At 36.8% G+C, this 24,840-nt stretch overlaps 1 protein-coding gene and 1 pseudogene across 2 annotated transcripts; one reads left to right on the top strand and one right to left on the bottom strand.

Annotated features, from left to right (window-relative positions):
• Positions 1–1,279: 1,279 nt before the first annotated feature.
• Positions 1,280–16,196, top strand: LOC132253761 (uncharacterized; annotated as a pseudogene).
• A 1,572-nt stretch (positions 16,197–17,768) lies between these two features.
• LOC132253713 (putative pectinesterase 14) lies at positions 17,769–20,136 on the bottom strand. 2 transcript variants are annotated; one of them, XM_059736634.1, is made up of 2 exons: positions 18,652–20,136; positions 17,769–18,431 (listed from the first exon to the last, which is right to left on the bottom strand). In XM_059736634.1, exons 1-2 carry the CDS (start codon positions 19,457–19,459, stop codon positions 17,770–17,772), a joined length of 1,470 nt encoding a protein of 489 aa, XP_059592617.1. In that variant the 5' UTR covers positions 19,460–20,136; the 3' UTR covers position 17,769. Both variants share the same exon structure in this region, with proteins under 2 accessions (XP_059592617.1, XP_059592618.1).
• Between the last annotated feature and the right edge of the window lie 4,704 nt (positions 20,137–24,840).

The raw sequence follows: 24,840 nt of genomic DNA, 5'->3' as shown, positions 1-24,840 counted from the left end.
GGAAGAGCAAACGACGCTTACAAAGCATAGACATCCGGACGGCTTCCATAAATACGTCCGCTCCACAATACATCCGGATAACCAGCATGGCTATCCGGATATAATTGTCCGGATCATTGACTAAAGTAAAGCGAGTCTTACACGCTATCGCAACAAACCAGCCATGGCCCACGTCCTATCACCTACAGAGTGAAAGGACGAGTTGAGGTGACAACAAGTCACTTCTCACGATCATTCTACATGATCACTTCCCACGATCTCTAACAGTAGCATCACCTACCACGGTTTTTGACAGCCGCCAGTAGGGTGGTGATGACCATGCTGCCTCCGAATGTCATTATGACAAACATAAAATATCTCCTCACCATTAATGAGAGGAACAATACTCCTAACACTATATATAAACCTTCACACGAAGAGGAAGGTAACCTCCTGATACCTAGAAAAAGGCCAACTGATTTATATCTCTCTCTCTAACCATGGCTAACAAAACCATCGGAGGGTACGTCCGAACACCCTGTCTGGATGCCTTTTGTAGGTATAACGATTGAATCAAGAACCTTTGTGGGTTGAGATCGCGTGTCCATCTATTCAACAACTACGTGAAACACCAGGAGCGCGAGGTATCGACACCAAAGCCTTCACCGAATGGAGTACATGCCATGACCTTTCTGACTGTCCGTGTATCGAAACCTACAGAACTTGCTTTTCCTTCCCCATGCCTAACTGAACTGGCTGCAGTCACTAAGAATTCTAGGAAAAAAATGAGATGTCTCAAATCCTCATTCTCATCTTCACTACCAGCATATATCTTATCAGACCCAGATGGCAAACCAAACACGAACACAAAACTCCAATGCAATTCCGTGGCCACCATTTTGAACCAATAGATTGAAGCACAGATACAATCACAGAAATCCCCTATTGAGTTCATTTCCCCTCATGACCACACTCATTGAATCCCAACAGCTTGGTTATTGCAGACAACACTCCACCCTCAACAAGAAACAGTGCAATAACCAGGGAAGAAAGAAAACATAATAAAAACAGAGTATAAGCTTAGCTCTATGCCATGGATCGTCAAAGAGCTTTGAGTAGTGGAATCCGGAGGAAATGAAAGCATAGTTTTGATCAAGTTATGGGAAGGAATACAACATCAGATATTTTCAAGAGAAGTCAAAAACAGCAAAAATAAATCTAAAAACAGAGCATGCATACCCAGAGCCCCACAAAACTAACGAGTGGCCTATAATATCCACACCAATCAATAAACCAAATACTCATAAGAAATACTGAAAGTGAGAGTTAATCAAGGTGGAAATGAGAAATAAGGAACTCACGAATGATCATACCTGGAATGCTTCTTTCAAGCCAAGAGTGGGTTAGCTTCCAGCTGTGCTTTTGCTCCTCTTGTAATTCTCTACTTTGTTCTTTCCTCTCACAGTTCTGTCTTTCTCCTCTCAGCTCAGGCTTTTCTTCCCCCAAGTATCTCAATATCTCTATATAACAGCAACCAAATCCTCCTCACCTCCCTGTAACCAGCCCAGAAAAAATATCGCATCTCTCTCTTAACAAACAAAATACGCTCCTCCTTCCTTTGCAACCGCCTGCAACTTTTTTTTTTTTTTTTCATTTCTTTCAAACCACCCCAGAATATACTCTCATACGTGTCCAACCCTCTTTGGTTCTCCAAACCACTAGCCTGATTCCTCACCAGCCAACCATGAATCAACACGTGGCTCCTTGAGAGCCCTCCACCTGGTAAGAAAAGTCTGCAGAAAAGTGAGAAAAATGAGCCCCCAAAATGGGGGTCTACAGGGTTTTTAATTAATCATTTATAGGGTTTAATCGAAGATGTCGAAATTGGGTACGTTTTGGGCTTCAATGGGAGATTCATGTAAAATCCGACACTGGGCTTTCCTGAATTGCAATTTGCAGAGGTAAGAGACAGTCGAAACAATTTCATAAAGTTCCAAAGCCTTTAGATTTAGGTTATTGCACTTTAATTTTCTTTATTGTGTTATATTAAATTATAGTTTTGGATATAACCCGGAATAAGATAACTGAAACTAAAGGTTTCTGGCAAGAAGTTGAGTCGGTGGAAGGAAGAGGACACTCTGGACAATAGAGAGATTTTTGTGGGATCGACGCTTTGGACTAGGTACGTTTAACAAGAGCAATGTTCTGTTAGTTTGATTCTATTGGTTGGGAAGCTATTTGCTAGGATTCTCAAGGGTACTTCTCTTGGGGTCTCAATTTTTATTTCTAGGGATTCTGATTCCTATTTTTGTTTGTAGTTAACTTTCTTTTAAATTTATTATGGTTCCTACAAATGAAATGGAAGATTCCACCTAAGACATAAGACTCCATGTTGGTGCAATATTTTTGGTCTTCAGCTATCTCAAGTTTCATACTATTTATTAATTATTCCTACTCATCTGAAGCAATTTCCTAGTTAGTTTTTTACCCTGATTTTATAGGGTTTCTAACCTTTTGTCAGTTTTTGTCTAATCCTTATAGATAGGTTGAAGAATTATATGATACGAACATGCAAATTCAGGTTAAGAAAAAATTGAGGCGACTTTGGGAGTTTATATTTTTATATTTTTTTAGTTATTTTACCAACATCACAGTAGTATTAGTGATAAATGGTTTTAAATTTCTCAATTATTGAAAAAAAGGTAAGAGCCATGCCCCTACTTTCATGGATTTGAGATGAGGTTGGAACCAATAATATTGGTTTGGAATTTGAATTGTTAGAGCTATCATTTGTTTCCCAAATTGGATATGGATGTACTTTTGCCTCATATCATTTGGGGAGTATTTATATTAATAATAATGTTTCATAGTAGATGAGGTACTTTTCAAAAAAGAAAAAAGAAAGGAAAAAAAGTATATGACTAGTTTTACAATCATATTGGTTAAGGAGAGAGGATGAGTGTGCATACTTAGGCCTACACACACCCTTCAATCATATTGTTTCTTTTTATCTCTCTCAATGCAAATCGCTTTCTTTTTATCTCTCTCGAGGAAGATTATTGATACAACTTGATGATGAGTATTGGAAAAATTTTCATGGTGATTGAGACTAATGTGGACATTGGGTTGAAGTATTTCCTATAACTATGGTAGATTGTCGCTTTCATTGAACATAATTATCTACCTTTTGTATTTTTTTTTGCTATTATAATCATAGACAATATGCATTTGAGGCTTTATTTATGGTTTATAATGTCAACCAACTTTCTCATCCATCAATTCTCCTGTTTTTAGATTTTACTTCATGCATCCTGTGGGTCTACTATGTGTCTATTTTATAAATATTTGTTTTTTGTTGAAATGAGGGTTCCTATGTTTTTTTTTTTGTGCTAATTGGTACAAGTTGAAATTATTGCAGTTCATCTACCAATGACTTAAGTGTCATGATCTAGATGGCTCTGTTATGAACCTTAGAACTTTGCATCAACAATTTCGATGTGATCCTTTATGTGACATGAAGCTCTTTTAGGCAAGATAGTTGGTGATGATATCCAAAACATTTATTTCTTATTTGTTTCAATTGACTCACTTTTTTTGAAGGTTAATTTGAGGCAATCTCTTGTTTGAAGGTTAATTTGGATAAAAGTGAGCTGATCCTTGTGGGAAGGATGGAGAACGTGGATGATTTGGTTTGTGAGCTGGGCTGCAAGGTGGGTAGTTTACCTTCTAATTACTTTGGGATGCCTTTGGGGGCTTCTTTTAACTCCGTGGCAGCTTGGGATGGTATTGAGGAAATATTCCGCAAAAGGTTGGCCATGTGGAAGCGACAATATATCTCTAAGAGTGGGAGAATTACATTGATTTGTAGTGCCTTGTCCAACCTGCCTATTTATTTTATGTCCAACCTCCATTTTCCAAAAGTGGTTAAAATGAGATTGGAGAAGATTTAGAGGGATTTTATTTGGGGAGGTGCAGCTCTTGAGCGAAAACCTCATTTAGTGAGGTGGTCAACAGTTTGTTCACATAAAAGTAAAAGGGGGTTGAGGGTTAAGAGTGTTGCTACGCTCAACAAGACTTTCCTTGGTAAATGGACGTGACGTTTTGCAAATGAAATGGAGACTTTTTGGAACCAGGTTATAAGGGGGAAATATGTGGAGGATCAAGGTGGGTGGTGCCCCCATGAGGTTAGGGAGGGGCATGAAGTAGGGTTGTGGAAATAAATTAGGAAACTTAGCTACCTTGTTAGCTCTAGAATATCTTTTGTGGTGGGTAATGGCCCAAGGGTGAGCTTTTAGAAGGACAAGTGGTGTGGAACCTCACTGTTGTGGGATTCTTTCCCCTTCTTATCTGCGTTAGCTGCAGCCAGGCTTAGGTAAGTGATTTATGGACTGTTTTAGCAAGTGGGGAAAAGGGTGGGGGGTGGAGAGTTGGAACCCTGGTTTTACTAAGCTTTTCAATGATTGGGAGCTGGATGAGGTGGAGAACCTGCTGGGGCAATTGTGTGGGGAAAAAGTGATGTTGGATGAGGAGGATGGGGTGAGGTGGTTGGAGTCCAAAGATGACAACTTTTCAATAAAGCCCCTTTACAAAGTCTTAGAGCCTAATTCATCAGTGTGCTTCCCAATGAAGATAATCTGGAACTCTTGGGTGTAGGAAAAAATTAGTTTCTTTGCTTGAGAAGCCTCATTGGAAAAATTCTAATTTTAGACCAAATTCAAAAGAGAGGATGGGCTTTAGTAAATAGATGCTTTTTGTGCCAAGTTTATGAGGAGTCTATTGACCATCTTCTCCTCCATTGCAAAACAACGAGGGAGGTGTGGAAACTGTTTTTTACCCTATTCGGTGTGTGTTGGGTGTTCCCTTCTTTAGTAAGGGAGACCCTTTTTGGGTTAGGATGAAGCTTGGGTGGGCAAAAAGCGCAGAACAGTGTGAAAAGCAGGCCCTCTGTGCTTGTTTTGGTCTGTTTGAAAGACTAGAAACAGAATTGCCTTTAAAGATGGGGTGCAAAAACTGAAAACTTCTTTTGTTTTTTCACTTTGGTCGGAGACCAAACTGTCTATAGAAGATGGTCTTTCGACGTTAATAGATTTCATTGATTGGATGAGTTCTTGTTGGGGGTGGGGGGGTGCTGTTTTTTTTTTTTTTGTACATCTTGTTTGGACAGTTTTCTTTTTGGTTACAATTGTAAGGGGGTGACTGTATCTTGTTCTTATATATCTTGAGCTGCTATTTTAGCGTCTCTTTTTAATACAATATCTTTGCTTACTTATCAAAAAAAAAATTGTCTCAGCTTTTTTATTCATTTGGTTTTCATTTTTGTGCACCAGAGCTTTTCTATGTTCCTTTTAGCATGGAGAATGGGTTTGCCAACCCTTTTGCCCCTTAATTTTCAATGACATCCTTGGAGATTCTTACAAGTGGAGATTCTTAAGGTGATATCTGCAGAAGTGTTACCTGTGGTATGTCTAATGGGAAAAGAGATCTCTATGCTTTACTTATCTTGAAAAAATTAGTTACTAGGAGCAAAACTAGGGTAAGGGTTTGACTGTCCTAGCTGAGATTCTTTTGGTTTTTCTTTTATGTTGGGAGTATTCTAAAGGTGCTTCTACTTTCTATTTTGAAGAAGCTTTGCTTCTTTTTTTTTTCCTTGGACCTGTGGGGCATCATAATGCACAAACACTTAAAAGGAGATGACACCCATAGGTGTTGAATGGGAAGTCACCTGAGCTCTTGCATAAATGTTGTGTCCTGAAATTCTTATATTGGAAGTAACTTTATCTCACTATGCAGATTATGGGTTTACTTAATTTTTGGTTTTTTTTTTTTTTATGCTTTCAGGTTGTGAATGATAGCTTGAATCCCGTTTGGACTCAAAACTTTTTACTTTGTTGTTGAGGATGGATTGCATGATACATTTGGGAAGGTAAAGATAACCTGTTGTTATGATCAATTGGTTTTTCATTTGTCATTAACATAAGATCTAATAAACTGGCTTGAACAATCAAGTATTGCATGAGAGGTAGAGAAACAAGGATTCCCCGGTTATATGGAAATCCTACCCTTATCAAGGGTAGCAGCTCTTATTAGTAAATTTGCTAAAGAATGCCATAAGGTTGCACGAGTATATTGAGCGCAGACAAGGATTACCCAAACCAAAGCGCACACAAAATCAAAGGCAAAAAAAGGGAAGCATCCTCAACACAGGGCAAAGAACCCCTTAACGCCATAACCTACCCAAACTATCAATGAAGCTTAAAACTGTCTCCTACTCTTCAAATGCGTTTCAATCCACATGCCCAGATCACAAATTAGATTCAGCAAGCTTGCTGTCATATGTTTTTATTCTTTTCAAAAATTGACTGACACTGTTTTCCAAGGCACCACAATAATCTCATATGAGCCTTTCTTCATTCCTTCTTATGAATTTAATTACATGCCAACTCCGTAGAATATCCCTCACTGAAAGTACCTAGGAGACCTCAAGTGAAGCAAATCACATTTCTCATATGTCTTGGGCAACCTGAAAGTGAAATAGGAAATAGCTACTTGATTCATCAGACTTTCTACTTGTACAACACCAGTCGTTTAAAATGAATATTTGGTCACCATGCTTGAAATCATCCAGTATAATCTTCAGATTGTCACTTTGAGATGAGTTTGAATTTTGATATGTGGTAGTTTTGGATCTAGATATGAATCTCGAATATATGAATTTTGTGTTGCACAAGAAAAGTATTATGCAGGCTACTACAAAAAATTAAATTAATGACACTTGATTTCCTAGTGCTTGTAAAAAGCATGATAATTGATTACTAAAAAATGATTATTGCTGATGCTTGTATATTGGTGCTTTATAGGAAGAACCAATAACATTTTGAGATAATGGCGCTTCTGGAACGTCATTTCAAGATGAGCTTAACATTGGTGCTCTTTAAAAGCGCCATCTTCTGTTTGGTATATAAATTACCCTTATTTTCCCAAGTAAAAAAATACCCAACGTTTCCTACCCTATGTCCATACTCAGCTGTCGCAGATCTTCCACCTGAAACTGCACTCGCCACTCCAATTGCAAAGGGCTGCTGCTGGCAAGCAAACCAAGAGCTGTTGCCAGGAACTTCACCAACAGCTACATCTAGCTCTTACTTGTATCGTCTTCATAAGGTCACCCTCGAGAAGCTCCACAACCCTTGGTTTTGGAAACCTACCCAAGAGAAGGTGGTTTGATGGGGTTGGGTTCAAATTCTCACTCTCTCTCTTGTCCTTCAAATGGTGGCCTCCCTTTCCCTCTCATCTTTCATTTTCAATCTAGGGTTATGATTTTTTTTTTTTTTTTTTTTGTCTCTGATTTTTTTAAGATCTGATCAGCTTCTATTTTTGATTGTTCATTTTGGTTTTGGAGCTTCCCAATCAATGAGTTGTTGATTACCTGAGCTTTCAAGCTGCTTGTCATCAGTGACGATGGAACAGGTAGATTTCTGTTTTCTCCAGAAGTCTGGATTTTCCAGAAATGTTATTTTCTGTTTTCTTGCCCAGAAAGTGTTGGAAAATTACACTTTTTAATAAAGGATTTTTGACATAGTTTGGGATTTGGGTAATGGGAAAAATCTTTAATTTTTTTTTTACTGGATCTTTTGGCTAATAGGGGAAGAAAATAGTTACATGCTAGGTTCAAACTTTGCTTCTGTGTGTTTTTAATCATTTCCTTATTTTTCTCAGCAAACAGTGGAGGATTATGAGAGTTCTGGATCATGTTTTTTTAAACGATAGGCAATAAAATAAAATTTAAAAAAAGAAAAAAAGAAAAAAAGTCATATGTTATTACTGTTGTGACGTGGAGTCCCCGGGACACTTGATCAGCATGAAAATAAAATCCAAGATTTTCTTTCCCTCATTTTACTCAAGAGGATGACTCTGCAGTTAAAGCATATGATGGTGGTGTTTGAGAAGGTGCACTTGGTTTGCTATTGAATTCAGTAAGAACTCAAAATTGAGCATCAGCAATTCTACTTTTTTAGATACCATTCATAGTTAATCAAAACTAAGAATAATAATTTTGTAAAATATATTAAAGGCGATGAATTCACTTATCAAAAAAAATAAAATAAAAATTAAAGGCTATGAATTCAATGAGTTCTATTCATTTTACCTTGCTAGTAATAGTTAGTTCAAAACTGATATTTTTGTTGCATAGGTTGCTCTTGGCATTAGCTCTTGCAAATGCAGAGAATACCTTGTTGGCCTTTCACTTGCTGGACATCTGAAATGTTTTTTCTCCATGACCTCCTCAGATCATTGTACTTTTCTATTTGAGAGGTAGAGTGGTTTATTTTGCTTATGCATGTTTATGATATTGTTATCAAAAGAGCAACCGAACTGGCTGGACTCATGTGGAGACTCATCTGGACAAGCTCTTTTGATGCGAAAGATCTTTGTTAAATCCAGTACTTTCCAAGGTGATCATATTGTTGTACTAAATAATGGAATTCATATTGTCTAAAGGAATATGGTGCTTATCTGCTGGAAGCAATTGGTTTGTTGGACGCTAGACCAGTTATGACTTCTGTTGATCAACTGTTAAGCTTGAGATTGAACAAAGTGAACCATACAACCTCAAATTTTATTTCTAAAAAGCACAAAGAACTTCCAAAATCTCAAAAATACAACATCATTAAACACAAGATTTCTAATAGACTTAAAACTACTAAAGTTGATCAATTGTTATGCCGTTTTCTTGGGTCCTAGATGCATAGAGACTCACATTTTATTCCTAAAAACCTCAAACAACTTCCAAAATAAAGAAAATACAACATCTTTAAACACAATATTCATCTTTAGCATAATTTCAGAACAATTATGCTTTATGTGGAATTTTCGGAAAAATTGCCTAAATCCTCTTTAATGCATAATTTCCTGGAAGGTATTATACTTCATTTAGATGGGTCTTCTATGTCTATGATGAATTTGGTTGATTTTTTAGGGGATAATTAATTGGGGGTGGGTGTTGTACTCTTCTTTCATCTCTCTTTTTGCTCATCGCCTTTTGTATACTCCCTATATACTTTAGTGTGCCTTACCTCATCTTTCTTGTATCTTCTCCTATAGCTATAATATGCTTTTGTTTTCCTATCAAAAAGACACAAAAAAAAAAAAAGATTCCTAACAAACACAAAATGCTAAAGTTGATCAATTGCTATGCCATTTTCTTGGGTCCTGGATCCGTCATGTTGTTTATAGATGTAGTTTGGAACTTTATTTTTGTTTCTGAATCTTGTAGTGGAAATGCCTGTTGCATTAAAACAAGCATTGTTTATGCTGAATCATGTCTACAGGGGATTTAGATGGAAGAGTTTTTGAAAGTACAATGTCTTTTTATCACATTGCTAGTGAAAAGATAAATAATTATTGATTCTCAATTCTAGTGATGGCATAGTATATATATATTTGCTTCTTGTAACTAGTGCAGTGGAGATGTCTTCTTACATTGCAAATATTGATTTCACTTATTTGGCACTGGAAGAATCCTTGATTCCATTGGAGAAACGAGACCTGCAAATTGCCAAGAGCTTGATGTTAGAGATTGTACAGGTAACGCATTCAACTTCACAGCATGTTGATCTCTTTCAATTATATTCAATTGCTAAATCAATTTCTAAACGATTACATTGGTTTATATACTATTCGTACAAAGGTATATACATGGAAACTAAATGAAAGAAATAAGGAAACGGAGGAAACTAAATAAATGAAATAAAGAAACAAATTAGTATAAAATACTGGGTTGATATCAAGGAGAAGCTCAAGGAGAATCAAGGGAAAGAATCAACTCCATATCTTCCATATCTACCCTTCAAGATGGCATCTGGAGATCATGAACACCCATTTTAGAAAGCAAGCAATGGAGAAGATCTATACCAAGAGATTTCATGAAAATATTAGCTGATTGTCGTTGTGATCGAACAAATTGAGTACAGACAATTTTGTTTTGAATCGTTTCACAAACCATGTTTCAATCAATTTCAATGTGCTTAGTTCGTTCATGGAAAGTTAGATTAGCAACAATCTGTAAAGCTGCCTTGTTGTCACAATATAGATGCATTGGGTGAGGGTATTGAACTCTAAAATCTGCAAGTAAATAATGTAACCAATTAATCTAATAGCAAGTGGTAGTCATTGCACAATATTTTGCTTCTACTGATGAGCGTGATATCATTGATTGCATCTATGAGATAAAGCAACCTTTCTATCAAACGCCTATAACAAGAAGCATCTAACAAAGGTTCTCCATTTTATTTACTTAATTTCAGAGTTGGCTCCATAGGAGTTTATGAAGAACATGTTCCAAGGAGACGAAACCCTTTGAATAATTCTTGAGTATATTTTTGTTGACTTAAATAAATCTCGTTTTTAGAAGTTGGAACATGCCCCTTCAATGTGGAGGAAGTACTTGAAGATTCCAAGATTTTTTAGTGTGAAATTTCCATGTAGATTTTCCTTGATCACCTTAATTCCTTCAATATAATTACTTGCAATAATTATATCATCAACAGAGACAAGAATGATTGTGAAGGAGTTATTTGAAGCTTAAGTGAACAGGGAGTAATTTGCCTTGGATTGCTTGTAACTTGTAGACATCGATGTGGTTGATAGTTTGGCAAACCATTGTTACGAAGCTTGCTTAAGGTTCTAAAGGGATTTTGAAGTTTGTAAACCATATTTTCAGTTCTAGTGGGAGTTACATGTATATCTTTTCATCTAAGTCTTCCTAAAGAAAAACATTGTTGATGTCAAGTTGGTGAAGATGCCAATTTTGAATTGCAACAATAGCAAGTGAGCAATGCATGGTTGTGAGCTTAGCAACTAGGGCGGAAGTCTCTTGGTAATCAATTTCTTCTTGTTGATTATAACCCTTAGCTACTAAGTGAACCTTGTAACATTCAATGGCACCATTTGGATTATGCTTAATTTTATAAGCCTACTTGCATCCCATTGCTTTTTTATTTTGAGGCAAAGATGTAAGAGTCTATGTTTTGACCCTCTAATGCTTTAATTTATTGTGAATCAATCCATAGGTCTCTTGTTGTGTCTACATAAATGACATCTCTTGCATGTTCTTCGTTAACGACATTCACAATCCATGAGGCAAACCAAGTCATCACATTGTTTCCACCAACCACAGGTTGGACTTGTGGCAAGAGGCTTGGTTATGGATTGGTTGATACATCCAGACTTGTTATTTGCACTAAAAGCAAGGAATATGTAATAGACCTTCTCAGGGAAACAGGGAAGTTGACGTGTAAACCAACAAGCACACCAATAGATCTTAATCATAAGCTTGGAGAGACTGAGGAAGATATTGTGGTAGATAGAGAGATGCATCAACGTTTGGTAGGAAGACTCATTTATATCTCTCACGCGAGCCCGGATATAGCATCTACTGTGAGTGTGATTAGCCAATTTATGCACAATCCAAAAGAGGTTCATCTGCAAGCTGCTAATCGTGTACTACAGTACCTTAAGGGGCCTCTAGGAAATGACATGCTGTTTAAATGAAGTTCGGGACTAGTACTTGAAGCATACAAAAATGAGCCCGGATATAGCATCTACTGTGAGTGTGATTAGCCAATTTATGCACAATCCAAAAGAGGTTCATCTGCAAGCTGCTAATCGTGTACTACAGTACCTTAAGGGGCCTCTAGGAAATGACATGCTGTTTAAATGAAGTTCGGGACTAGTACTTGAAGCATACAAAAATGCAGATTATGCTTGATTTGTGTTTGATAGAAGATCAACTATTGGGTATTGTGGGAATTTGGTGACATAGAGAAATAAGAAACAGAGTTTGGTAGCAAGATCTAGTGCATAAACATAATTTAGCCCAAGGAGTCTGTGAACTACTATGGTTGAAAATTATTTTGGAAGATTTAAAGATGAAATGGGATAGGCCAATGAGACTTTAATGCAACAATAAATCTACAATCAGTATTGCACATAATACAATGCTACACGATGGAATGAAACACATAGAAATTGATAGGCATTTTATCAAAGAGAAACTAGATAGTGGATTGATTTGTACCCCTTATGTATCCACTGACCGCCAACTTGTAGATATACTCACAAAATGTTTAAGCAGTACAAAGTTTCAAGTAAGTATATTCAAGTTGGGAATGGAAAACATCTATTTAGCAGCTTGAGGAGGACTGTGGAATATTGAAATTAATAAAGATGTGATTCTAAATAGAGAATTAGGCAATCTTGTAATCAATGAGATTTTGTTGTAATTGAGTTGAGAAGGTCCTTAAATTTAGGTTTTTGGATTTTTGTATATATATATATATATATATATATATATATATGTACATTTCTCTGTGCAGAATAATCAAGAAGAAGAATTTTTACCTTTTATTCTTCAATCCCTCTTCTCTTCTACACACACACACACACACACACATATATATATATATAAGAAATCTACAATATCTATGGATTATCGATAAATAAATTTTCATATGACAATGCTAAATATACCCATTTTATTTGCTTCCTTCCCTAACATATCTTCTTCAATGTCCGAAAGCTCATAAGTCGTGACTGCTGATTTTTGCTTTATTTGGTGTATGGTGGGTGATGCACTCCTCGGTGTGAGGTTTGCTCTTGAGTTGGGGAGGCTTTTTTGTTGGTAGAAAAAGGAAAAAGGCTTGAAAGGTTGTTCCTTTATGTCTTTTTTGGATTATTTAGAGGGAGAAAAATAGGAGAGCTTTTGAGACTTGTGAATGTTCTATTCATTTTTTTAAAAGTTCGTTTTTGTATCTATTTTAGGATTGGGTAAGACTATATATTGGGGATGGCTCCATGTCGATGCTTGATTTTGTGGATTGGTTAGGAACTCTGTAGGGTGTGGGTGCTTATTTTTGTGTTTCCACGCTTTTTTGTTTTTTTGGTTGCTTGTATACATTGTGTATACTCTTCTCTTTTTAATATAATTGCTTTCACCTATCAAAAAAAAAAAAAAAAGGATAAAAATATCCTTATGTTCTTTGCTCCACTGAAACTAATCCTACCTCCACTTTCTCTCTTCATGAAGTAAAAAAAGAAAACAAAAAGTGGCAATGGTGGTCCTCCTTGGTCGCCACCACCACCTCTACTTTTTTTTTCTTTTTCTTTTTCTTTTTCTTAAAAAATGAAATGGAAGAAGGGAAAGAAGAAATGAAGAAGCGGATATTTTTGCCCTTTTATATTTATATGTCATTTAAAAAAATATATATGCAGGGTGGAGAGAGATTGGGAGGCCCATTTAACAAATTCTCTTTAACATTTCCCCTTTATAAAATTACTTTATGAGGAAGTGAATAGTAGATGGACAATATTGCCCTCATAGACCCATTTAAGATCCGACCCGGAAGACACCCATTAAAGCTTTTGCACAAGCCCTGGAGTTTGGTCCTTTCTGCCCTTGTGAGTTGCAAGCAGCACACATAAGTGTGCATATCAATCGACGAATGTTGACTTCAATGGCTATGACCAAAGAATTGGAACTGTTTACCATATCTTCTGTTTGCCTATAAATCAGTTATCTGAATTGGCATGCTGTTTGCTTCAAATTCATATATTAAGCCTTCACTTTTTTACTGTTCAATCCCACAGAGGATTTACATTATAGATATACTAGTTTACAACAATTTGTGGATCCTTGATATCGTTTACCTTACCCCTTCTGTGCCTCTATTGATTTTCTTATAAAGACTATGACTTCCTTCTTTTTTCAATAAGCTGATACAGACTTTCTGCAATAGCTGATGTGGGCATTGTCTATTGTGTCACAAGCTTATTAGGATAAGGAGGGTGTCTTGGGCAAGATGATGGATGAGGATGGGTATGATACGGAGCTTATAACTTGTAATCAGTGGTGTTGTTTTGGAGAAAGAGAAAGGATGATTGACAACATCCTTGTGATAATTGAGCTTTTGAAGGATAAGAATTTAAGTGTCCAGATTTGGCAAAGAGAATGCTTTGCCAATGTGGACCTCCAACTCTGCTATGTTAGGTGTGAGCCAAGTAGTGGTAGTGTGGTGATGCCTAGTTAGTTAAGCAATAGGCTCTAGGTGGTCATAAAGATATGTCTGCCAAAATGCTACTCAAAAATTCTAGTGTACATGCGACATATCTGACATGGTGTGGTGTACAGTTTGATGATCCTTGATTCCTTATTAGGCTGGCCTATGGCGCAGTGCTCCTCAACTTGCAAGTTGCCTGGGCTGTAAGAGCCTAAGAATCAAAATGATTAGATGATTTTAGAATGTAGACCATTTTGCATGTGGGTGTAGAGCATCCATTTGTAAAAGTAAATTTATATATATTTTGAAATAAATCACTAAAATATATTTTTTTCTTCTTAAGCAATATATGGTAAAATAATCCGTTCATCCCAAACTTTTCACAATTTTGATTTTCAAGGTAGGCCCATTGACTGTGGTGCCTTATGTATTCATTGTGGTTTCTGCGTCTCTTCTTTACTGGTTGAACTATGTGTTTCAGGTGCTTTGGAAAAGAAGAATAAGTTATCAATGGAGACTGTCAAAGAAGTTGCAGCTATTTCAAACTCAGAGGCACAACCTGAAGAAAGTGGTAAGAGTGTAAGCTGTTTCTTGAGACTTAATTCTTTTTATTGATGTTTTCATTATCAAAGCTAAGGATTAGTAATGCCACATAAGATAGCTGACAAGCCACTTCATTCTGCTAAAAAGAGAATCTCAGGTAGATGCTGTGTGGGAGCAAATGAATAAAGGAGTATCTGTTAAGGTGCTCAAATCTTTTACAAACAAACCCAGTTCAACTGTGAACAGAACTTCGACTGTGAGGATTTTCTGATTATCCTGTTCATTTGGGAATGGTTGGCCAGACTTCTGTCTTTTACCTTAATTTTATGATACAGGTGTATGACATTTATATGGGCCTGGGGCCAAAGAAGAGAGTTTATCTTCAGCAAGATGTACAACAGAAGGGATCTAGTGTTACAGAGAATAGCACCAATGATGAGGTGAAGAGACTTGCTGCTGCTGCTCTTTCCGCAGTTAGGATGCTGCAGCAGCTGCTTCAGGCAGAGGAAAAGTTGAAGTAAGCTTATTGTATCACTTGTACTGCTACATGCTTCCCTAGCTTGGTGAATTGGCTTCCTGGTTACAATCAATTTAATTGACCCAAAAAAGGAAAAAAAAAAAAGAAAGAAAGAAAAAGAAAAAACTCAGGCTTGGTTGGTGCTTGTTCCTGGTGGGTTAAGGATTCAACTTAAATAATGAAGACAAACAGTAATAGTTAAGCTAATTTATTTAATTTCCTATCTTGACATCTTATCAGTATGATCTCAGTGGGATTTACTCCTAGTTCAAAAACTGCATATGCTTTAATACCCAAGCATTGAGGTGAACTAAAATTTGTTTGGCATAGCTTCAAAAATGATAAATTTGAAATTCATTTGAACGCCTTAATGGTATAACCTTTCACTGGTTCTGTGAACCATATGACAGTTGTATTTGTTTTTTGTTTTTTTTCCTCCCCATGTCACAGATTGCAGAGGTATGGGACTTTGCGGGTGGAGATAGAAGTAAAGAAGCTTGTTGATGCTTCAGAGGAGGCATCTGAAAGGGCCAAAGGTCCAGCTGGTACAGCATCTGCAGCTGATCATGCTCGACAAGACAAGAAAGGATGGGGGTGAGTTCAAGGAAGACAAAAAGGGTCTGGAAGAGGAGTTGGATGCATATAAGATCTCAGACCAGTACCTGGAGAAGGTTTCTTTATTGCAAGGAGCAGATTGCAGGGAATTTGAGTGGGAGAGGGATGCTCAGCTGGCTTTGCAGGCCAGGAGAAAGGCCAGATATGAGAGAGGATCCATGAAAGTACCATGCCTTGGTTGGCTAGTTTTTTTTTTTTTTTTTTTTAATTTTTATTATTGTTGTTGTTTGTAAATTAAAGGGAGAAGATAAGGAAGAGTTGCAAATTGAACGAGGCTAATTGTTTTTGTATAGTGTGTAGGATGAGATATTCGCCCCTAGCTGCAAGGTTTTGTAACTATTTGTATACAAGAAAATATGTCCTCTTTTCTTAGGTGGTCACAGGTCCCTTTGATTCCCCAAATTGTGAAACCGAGGGATGGAGTCTTGTGCAGTGTTCTGGTATCTTCCCCTCGTTTATTTAATGAATACCAATGTCTAATTCTATAATCTATATGCTACCATCAATATTTTTCCTTTGCTACTGTCATTGTCATCTTAGTTGATCATGGAATCAATAATTTTTAGGCCCAGTATTTATGTAAGCCTTTTCACACATGGAAAGCAAAACTTCACTCGAACACTTGATCTAACATTTGCCTATACTTCCATGAAGGATTGATAAGAAATGGGAAAGGCTTTTGTTGCTTCTGCTGCAAATTCTTTAAAAGACGGGTTTGTGTGTTAAATCCCTTTTGAAGGTTCCTCAATTTCTTCCTTTCCAAGTTGGTTCAAAAAAAAGCAAAGAGGAACCATTCTTCAAGCCTTTCTCACCTCTTGTCCATGCTATGAAGCATTATTCGTCTAAATGAGCAGAAAACTACTTCCCACAGAACAAAAAAAGCCAGAAACCAGGTGTGCTGACCCTTTTCTTTTTGGTTGCATACAAGTGCAGCTGCTTTATTTTCACAAACATCATATCACAAAATCCGCATATTAAACAACCAAGCTTTTTAAGAATATTTGCCCTCTTTACTGGAACAAGGAAAATGATGTAGATTATTAACAAGGAAAACACCTTGGTAAAAAGCCAATCCTAGCTGCTTTTCAGTGCAATTCAGTACTTTTAAGTACTGGAGGGGAGACCTGAAACAGGTTTAAATAAAATGGATAGAACCTGGATGCAGTGATCGCACTGGCTAATAATTGAAGATAAAAATGTTGACAAGTTTGATGAGATTCCAAGGCTCGAATATGGGTTATGTTCTCACACAGATAAAATAAAAATAATTTGCACACCTAATGTATTCACATATGAATGACGGTACCTATATCACCAGGCCAGGGATCACAGAATTGTAATGCTCGCCGAGTCCGAAGGCATGCCTGTGGTATGACAGCATAATGCTCGCCTATACTTCCATGAGGGACTGATAACAAATAGTAAAGGCCCATACCTCTTCTGCTGCCTTGTGGCCAAAGCCTTGTCTTGCTGCGAATGTTTCCTTCACTACTATGCCTGACTGGGAATTGGAAGGCTCAATTTCACGTCATCCCCATTAGGCTCAACACCTACTTCCCTGAGCATGTATGCAGCATCATCTCCATCTTATGCTTCTGAATTGTGATCATACTCCTTCCCACACCCTTCCCGTCTCCATCTCTACACTGCAGATGTATTCAGTGGCAACAAACATCTTGGTCAACGTAAGAATCTTCTCATCAAGAGCAAATTTCTTAGTCATCTCCTCGTCAAAAGTGACTTCACATCAGAGGGAGTTGCAATAATTATGTTCTTTATACACCACCACCACACCTGGGCTTCATTTCCTGGTGATACATGTATCATAGCTGATATCCCCCTCCCACAAGCTATCTATTAACCTTCTTCAAAGATTCTCTCAATACTACAATATTAACTTACAGCCAACAAGAGATGGTTCAAAGGGATTCTGTGAAGACCAGTATGCTGACTTTATATAGATAGCATAAGAAATCTAGTGTATTACAACAAGTAGATTAGAATGCTAACTCACAATACATAGAATGATAATAGTGTATTGCAACAAGTAGTAACTAATGTTCATGCCAAATCCAATTTACAATGTATGTCTTTACATAAAATCCAAACTGTACTACTTAAAAAATTTCTAATAGTAAAAGAAGAAGCATCCTTAAGGCTGATATGGTGGAAATTGGGAGATGTTCGCTCTAGTCTAGCTCCTGGACCTGTATTTTGGTATTCACCAAAATAGATAGACCTTGTCCTATTCTTCACTAACCATCCCAAAGGACTAATAGATCTATCTAAGTATGATTGCATAATTACAATCAAAGATGAAGGTCCAGAAGAAGCACCTAAGTAATTAATTGCTTTTTGGGTACTAGCAGAAAAGGTACATAAATGAAATACAAATCCCCCACCAACTAAGAACTTACTTCTTCTTTCTTGCAGTGCAATCACAGCCCCCACTTCTGGCTTCAAATTATTTACATGGATGGTACTTCTTTGAAACATGGCATGTCCATCTCCATAGATCAAGTGTTGTGAGCCACTAATATAGCAATCATGGTAGAGTTGTTGCCCCACATGATCACTATGAATGGAGACTTGTTGTGACATGAAGCTGCATCTATGGAAGATAGACTGATCTCCTGAATTTTTCAATGCAACACTCTCTAGTTGATCAGCTCCCATGTTTTCAAATGAAATATCCATTGCCTTGAATCTTTTTCCTAGAACCCCTATAAAAGTGTCACAAAAATAAAATATTAAATAAAACGGAATCATAACATTTAAAATACTTAAAAAAACTAAGGGATTAAAATACAACAAATAATTAACTAATAAAAGTCTTTTGCAATAATATTTTTTTCAGCCATAAAACTACTTTAACATGAAATAGCTTACATAATATAAACCTAAAACTGAAAAAATAAATAAAATTAAAGTTGAAAAACTTACAAATGGTTGCGAGTTCTGAAATATAGCGATCGGTGGACAAGACAGCTCCATTTGATGATATGATGGTTTTGTTAATTCCTTCCCCCACCAAAACCAAATTTCTTTTATTTCTTTCTATCACAATTCTTTCTTTATAAACTCCTTTCTGTATCAGTATACAGAAAGGCCATTCATTATCACCCGGTGCTGCATCAACTGCTGCCATGATAGTCCTAAAGAGGATGGGGGCACCCTGAACGGTGGAGCTAGGTGCATTACTTTCCTTGGTAACTGTCGCATTGGGAGTGGTGCACCAGATGTTCGCGTCATTCTTCTGTGATGTGTGAATGCTCCAACTAATCAAAAATAACAACCCAATAGCTGCTATCATGCATATAATCCACCATCTCCGAAGCCATAATTTCAACAACGTAGGGTGCATGAACAGTGGTGGTGGAGCTGGCTGCTGCAATGTGGCCTGCAGAGATGATATATGAATCGACTCTGACTGTAATGGGGATCCCGGATGCTCCAGCACCTGCTGCACTGTGGCCTGCGGAGACGACAGATGACTCGTCTCCGAATGGAATGGGGATACTGGATCCTCTCGTGGAAGTGGCTGCACCGTAGACTCTGGAGAGGATGGATGTGGAGCTGGCTGCTGCAATGTGGCCTGCGGAGATGATATATCACTCGACTCCGACTGCGATGATGATCCCGAATGCTCCAGCACAGGCAGCTGCTGCACTGTGGCCTGTGGAGACGACGAATGACTCGTCTCCAACTCAAATGGGGATACTGGATCCTCTCGTGGAAGTGGCTGCACCATAGACTCTGAAGAGGATGGATGTGGAGCTGGCTACTGCAATGTGGCCTGCGGAGATGATATATCACTCGACTCCGACTGCGATGATGATCCCGAATGCTCCAGCACAAGCAGCTGCTGCACTGTGGCCTGTGGAGACGACGAATGACTCATCTCCGACTCAAATGGGGATGCTGGATCCTCTCGTGGAAGTGGCTGCATCGTAAACTCTGGAGAGGATGGATAAGTCATCTCTGACAGAAATGGCTGCTGCAATGTGGCCTGCGGAGAGGATACATGACTCAACTCCGACTGAGATGGGGATCCTGGATGCTCTAGCACAGGCAGCTGCTGCACTGTGGCCTGTGGAGATGACGAATGACTCGTCTCCAACTCAAATGGGGATGCTGGATCCTCTCGTGGAAGTGGCTGCACCGTAGACTCTGGAGAGGATGGATGAGTCATCTCTGACAGAAATGGCTGCTGCAATGTGGCATGCGGAGATGATATATGACTCAACTCCGACTGAGATGGGGATCCCGGATGCTCCAGCACAAGCAACTGCTGCACTATGGCATGTGGAGACGACGAATGACTCGTCTCCGACTCAAATGGGGATGCTGGATCCTCTCGTGGAAATGGCTGCACCGTAGACTCTGGAGAGGATGGATGAGTCATCTCTGACAAAAATGGGGATGCTAGATGCACTGTAGAAATGCAAAAATAAAATGGGGTTGGAAAGTATATATGAAAACCAAGATTTAAGAATTAATTAATCAAAATTTTACCATTCGGTAACATGAAAATTTCAACCAAAATAAAAACTTACAATAATTGGAAGGAAAAACTCTAAGAATATTAATAGAAATATCAGTTCAAATTACGATAAAATGAGGACAAAAACTAACTAAAAGATTGTAAGATTGCCAACAAGATATGAAGGGGGGACTGACAGATATGTGGCAACTAAAAATACCAAAACTCATGGTTGAAATAACTCTTAACATCTACAATGATATGATATGGAATGCACAAATGTGTGGTAATATGAAAAACAACATATGAAATGGATCTTACAATGATTCCCCTAAACATGTTATTTAAGCAAACACCATTTCAGTTTATTAGGATTTTTTATTTTATTTTTCTAGTTTTGCTTCAGAAAACAGACAGTAACTACTGAGAAAAAAATGAACAAATGAAAGCAGAAAAAACAGAAAACAAAGAAGAGAGTGGAATAAAATGAAATAAAACTAGGAAATGAAAAAAGCAAATTATTTGCTCCAAGCGAGAATGGATCACTAGTGATCATAAGTGAAGTTGAGAAAGGGTGTTTCGAGTCAAAAAATGGAAAAAAAACACAAGGAATGCATGTGATTTGATTTAGTACTGCAAAAATAGAACAATAAAAGGTGGGGTAACTTTAATTTTGCAAGCAAAAAGCAGCAAGAGACCATCAAGAAAAATTAATATTTAATAAACACCAAACCAAGCGTGACATAGGAATGTCCCATTGTATGATCTAACACCTAATTAAATAAAAGTTGCAGCTCCTTACTTAATTATGTGAGATGCAGGGAGGTAAAAACTACTTTTGTAAGGGTATATTCATGGTAAATCAAGTACTGGGATATTGAAAATTCCTATGCATACTATATGCCACATTAAAGGTCTTTGAGTTAAGATTCCAACGCATTTAACGGGACTTCATTAGGAGTTCTAGAGAGAAAGTTATATTTAGTTTTCCATAGAAAGGTCCAGCTGTCCAGTGCTACTTGAGAATTGGAGAAGTTCTACTTCTTAGGTATATTACAGTGGATTTTGAGATCTTAGTAAGGCTTTATAATTTACCTAGAAAATATAGTTTTGGAAATTGTTCATGCTTGGAGGGTTGTTCCAAGTTATGGTAATTGGAAGTCAAAGAGAGAAAGAGTATTTCTTAGTGTTTTCTTCTTGGATGGTGAGCTTGTATTTTTCCTTCCTATCTATTTAGTTCTTTTCTTTTTTCATTTATGTTGGGGTCAATCAGTATCAAAGCATAGATCCTAAGTTCTCATGGTTGGTCGTCGTCACATATATAAAATGTTGAAGAAGAACGTCCTGGTCATGAAAGAGACGTTTGTGACATTGAGGTGAAATAATTAAGGAGACAAGTACAACAACCACAACATCATTTAAAATGTTATGAGGCTCTTGGGCACAATAAATTCCATCATGATACAGAGCATGAGGCTCCTAGCAATGAAAATGAAGACATCAATCCTTTTCATAGAGATCCAAGCCAACATTTAAGAGAAGTCTCTCCTCCTCCTTGTGTACAAAGAAATCATAGTGTTCTAAAAGACTTTGATGTTAAAGTTGATATCCCAGAGTTTGAAAATAGAATGCAACCAGACGAGTTTATTGACTAGTTTCACACTATGAACAGGTGTTTGACTACAAAGAAGTTCTAGAGGTTTGTAGGGTGAAACTTGTTGCTATTAGGTTGAGAAAGTTCTTTTTTTTTTTTATGGTGGGAAAATCTTAAAAAAACAGAGGGCTCATGAAGGAAGGGGAAGCATAATGACTTGGGAAAAGATGAGGAGGGAACTGAAGAGAAAATATTTGCCAAACAACTCAAGGAAAATATTTTTCTTAACCTTCACAACTTCGAACAAAAGAAGCTGTTTTTAGAAGAATATACAGCAGAGTTTGACCACCTCACGATGAAATGTGATCTTGTTAAACTTAAAGAACAAACCATAGCATGTTTTCTTAGAGGTTTGAAACCTAAAATTGGTAATGTTGTCCAATTGTAGCCTTACTAGACTTATGGTGATGTGTGCAAGCTTGTTTTTAAAGTGGAAAAGCAACAGAAGGAAGTGAAGGGTAGTGGGAGCTTATGCCTCAAGATGGACCTTCTAGTTAGGGACATATCTCTAATGCAAAGGCCAATCCAATTGTGAAACCCACGTCTAAAATAGCTTTGAAGGGTGATTGTAATACCTAGTAGTAATGACATAAATAAACAACAATACCTAAGTACTTAACCTTAAACGTGCTTAATTAGAGTCTAAAACTAATTTAACGCTAATCTTGTTTAATTATGAATTAAAATTTGATTGAGGTTAAGTATGATTAGTTAACGGCTTAAGAAGATGTATTAGCTTCATGGGAGTTAATTATAATTAAGAGGACTTAAGTGATTGATTAGCAGCTACAAAAGCATAAAATATCACAAGTAGGAGGACTAAATTGGAATATGGAAAACTTATGGTTAGTGGTAGCCTTAGAGCTTGCCACCTCATGCATGGTTGCTTGTGGACCATTATATAAGAGTTGTGAGCCTTCATTTCAGTCCATTCTCTACAAAATTTTGGTGGGTTAGAGAGAGAAAGGGGAGGAATCAAGGTGAACAAAAAGACAAGGTTAGAAATTTTGGTAGATTTAGAGTCCAAATAGTCTTTTGAAGTAAATTAATGGTAAAGTATGTTTAAAAACTGAATTTAATTAGCTATAAATTAAAGTTAATTAGGGTTTTAAGTATTTCAATTTAAGTATCTTTTGATGGAAGAATCAGCATGCTCGTTTGTTTAGTTTGCTTTAATTGAAAAAAATAAATTAATGAATCATGTGATTAAGTAAGTTTATCTGTGCATTTGGAGCTTGTTAATGGGTTGAGTTTAAGGAGAATCAAAATAATTAGTGTATGTTCATTAGTTAGGGAATATCAATATGTAGATGAAATATTGTTTACTTCACCTTAAATTTGATTTGAAAACTTACGGGCATATAGATTAGAGAGTATGGAAATTAAAGTTAGCAACTGTAAATTGTTAAAATTAGGAATAAAGAAAAAATGTCATAGCCTTAATTGTGTAATTTTTATGGTAGGAAAACCTAAATTATATTGTTTCATTTCAGTTTCTTGTAATGGCTAAGAGTTGTCTACATAGAAAAATTGCAAAGGAGAAGTCAATGTAAGGTAAAGAATTTTATATCATTCTATTGTGTATCTTTATTTTCTTTTCCTAAAGTGTTTATTGGAAATTCATATCTTTAATATGATTTTATAAAATATTTCAATGTGCTATAGTGTTGTTAGTTCATTGTTTTAAAATATAGCAATGAAATCAAGGTGAACAATGACAGATAATATCCAAAGAACAAATTAGTATGTGGGAAGTATCTATGAGAAACTACAGACACTGCCTTTCGATATCGTGTGTCTATGGGTGAAAATCCTTAAAGCCCTCGAGAAAGACACTTTGATGTAGGTGTATAAGGTTAGTCTTGCCTCTAGGTTTTAGTCCCTAAAGACACGGGGTTGGTGATGTCCTCGGGTTGTAGTCCCAAAAGACAAGGTTGGTCCTATCATTGGGTATGAATCCTAAAAGACATGAAATATGACTTGTCCTTGGGTGGTAGTTTAAAATAGTCATTATTTATGATCAAGCATCTTTTGGAGCATTGGTGGTTAATATGTACATTGGTGGGGATTGACACTTTGTCATGTGTGAGAGAATATATGAGGCAAAGCAAAAATGAAACCATCACTCATATGCATGCATATTTGAAATTATTGCATATTTGTTAATGGTTATAAAATGTTTGTCATGCATGCTACTATATGTTTAATTTAAGGTTTTTAAGGATATATATAGGATGATCATACTCCTACTGAGTTGTATACGTACCCTATTCTTTCCACTTCTAGATGTAGAGTAAAAGACACTTGTTGGGATTAATGCTTGAGTTTTGCATGTGCTATTGATTGGATGTTGTTTTACTCATGTTGAGAGCGTCTTGAGGCTTTTGCCTTTGCATCATAGGAAGACTAAATCATTTTGAAGAAATGATATAATTTATGCTTGTTTTGTATACTTGTAGTATAGGCTACCTGTGGATCCTACATTTCTGCTCATGTACTTTCACTCGATGGCAAACTCGCTTTTTATTTGAAAACGATTTATTTTTTAGAAAATGACTTAGAGTCGCCACTTATTTTTGTTTTATTTTTAAAGAATAAACAAAATAAAAAAGAAAACCCTAAACATGACTCATGAAGGAAAACAGGTCTGTGAAAAACCGAGTCTGGGTCCGAGGGTCGGGTTACCTATTAGGAAGGTACGGTGAAAAACTGTAGCACCCTTCTAGGCCCTAAGAATTAGGTCTCTACTAATTAAGTCAAAGCAAGTGTGACAACTGATAGATCAAATATGGATACCAAGAGAATATCAATTTAGAAATAATCAAGTGGACAAGGAAGACAAGACGTGTAATTGAGTAATGAGTTGTTTGTTTCATAGAAAACAAAAGTTAGTAAACGAATAATCACATGTGTCACAGAGCAAATCAAAGTCAAGAATGACAATCAATCAATCAATGAGAAAATCCTAATGTTGGGCTCCACCAAAACCCGATTT

This window comes from Vitis vinifera, chromosome 5 (assembly GCF_030704535.1).
Source record: "Vitis vinifera cultivar Pinot Noir 40024 chromosome 5, ASM3070453v1".
Taxonomy (NCBI): Eukaryota; Viridiplantae; Streptophyta; class Magnoliopsida; order Vitales; family Vitaceae; genus Vitis; species Vitis vinifera.
This window is presented reverse-complemented; position numbering and strand designations above follow the sequence as displayed.

Bases quoted from the DNA above. Each gene is read 5' to 3' on its own strand.
- LOC132253713 (XM_059736634.1), bottom strand. From the start codon at position 19,459: ATGGTGCAGCCACTTCCACGAGAGGATCCAGTATCCCCATTTGAGTTG. The intron at 18,432-18,651 runs GTAAGTTTTTCA...ACACTTTTATAG, and splicing joins TTCAGAACTCGCAACCATTT to GGGTTCTAGGAAAAAGATTC.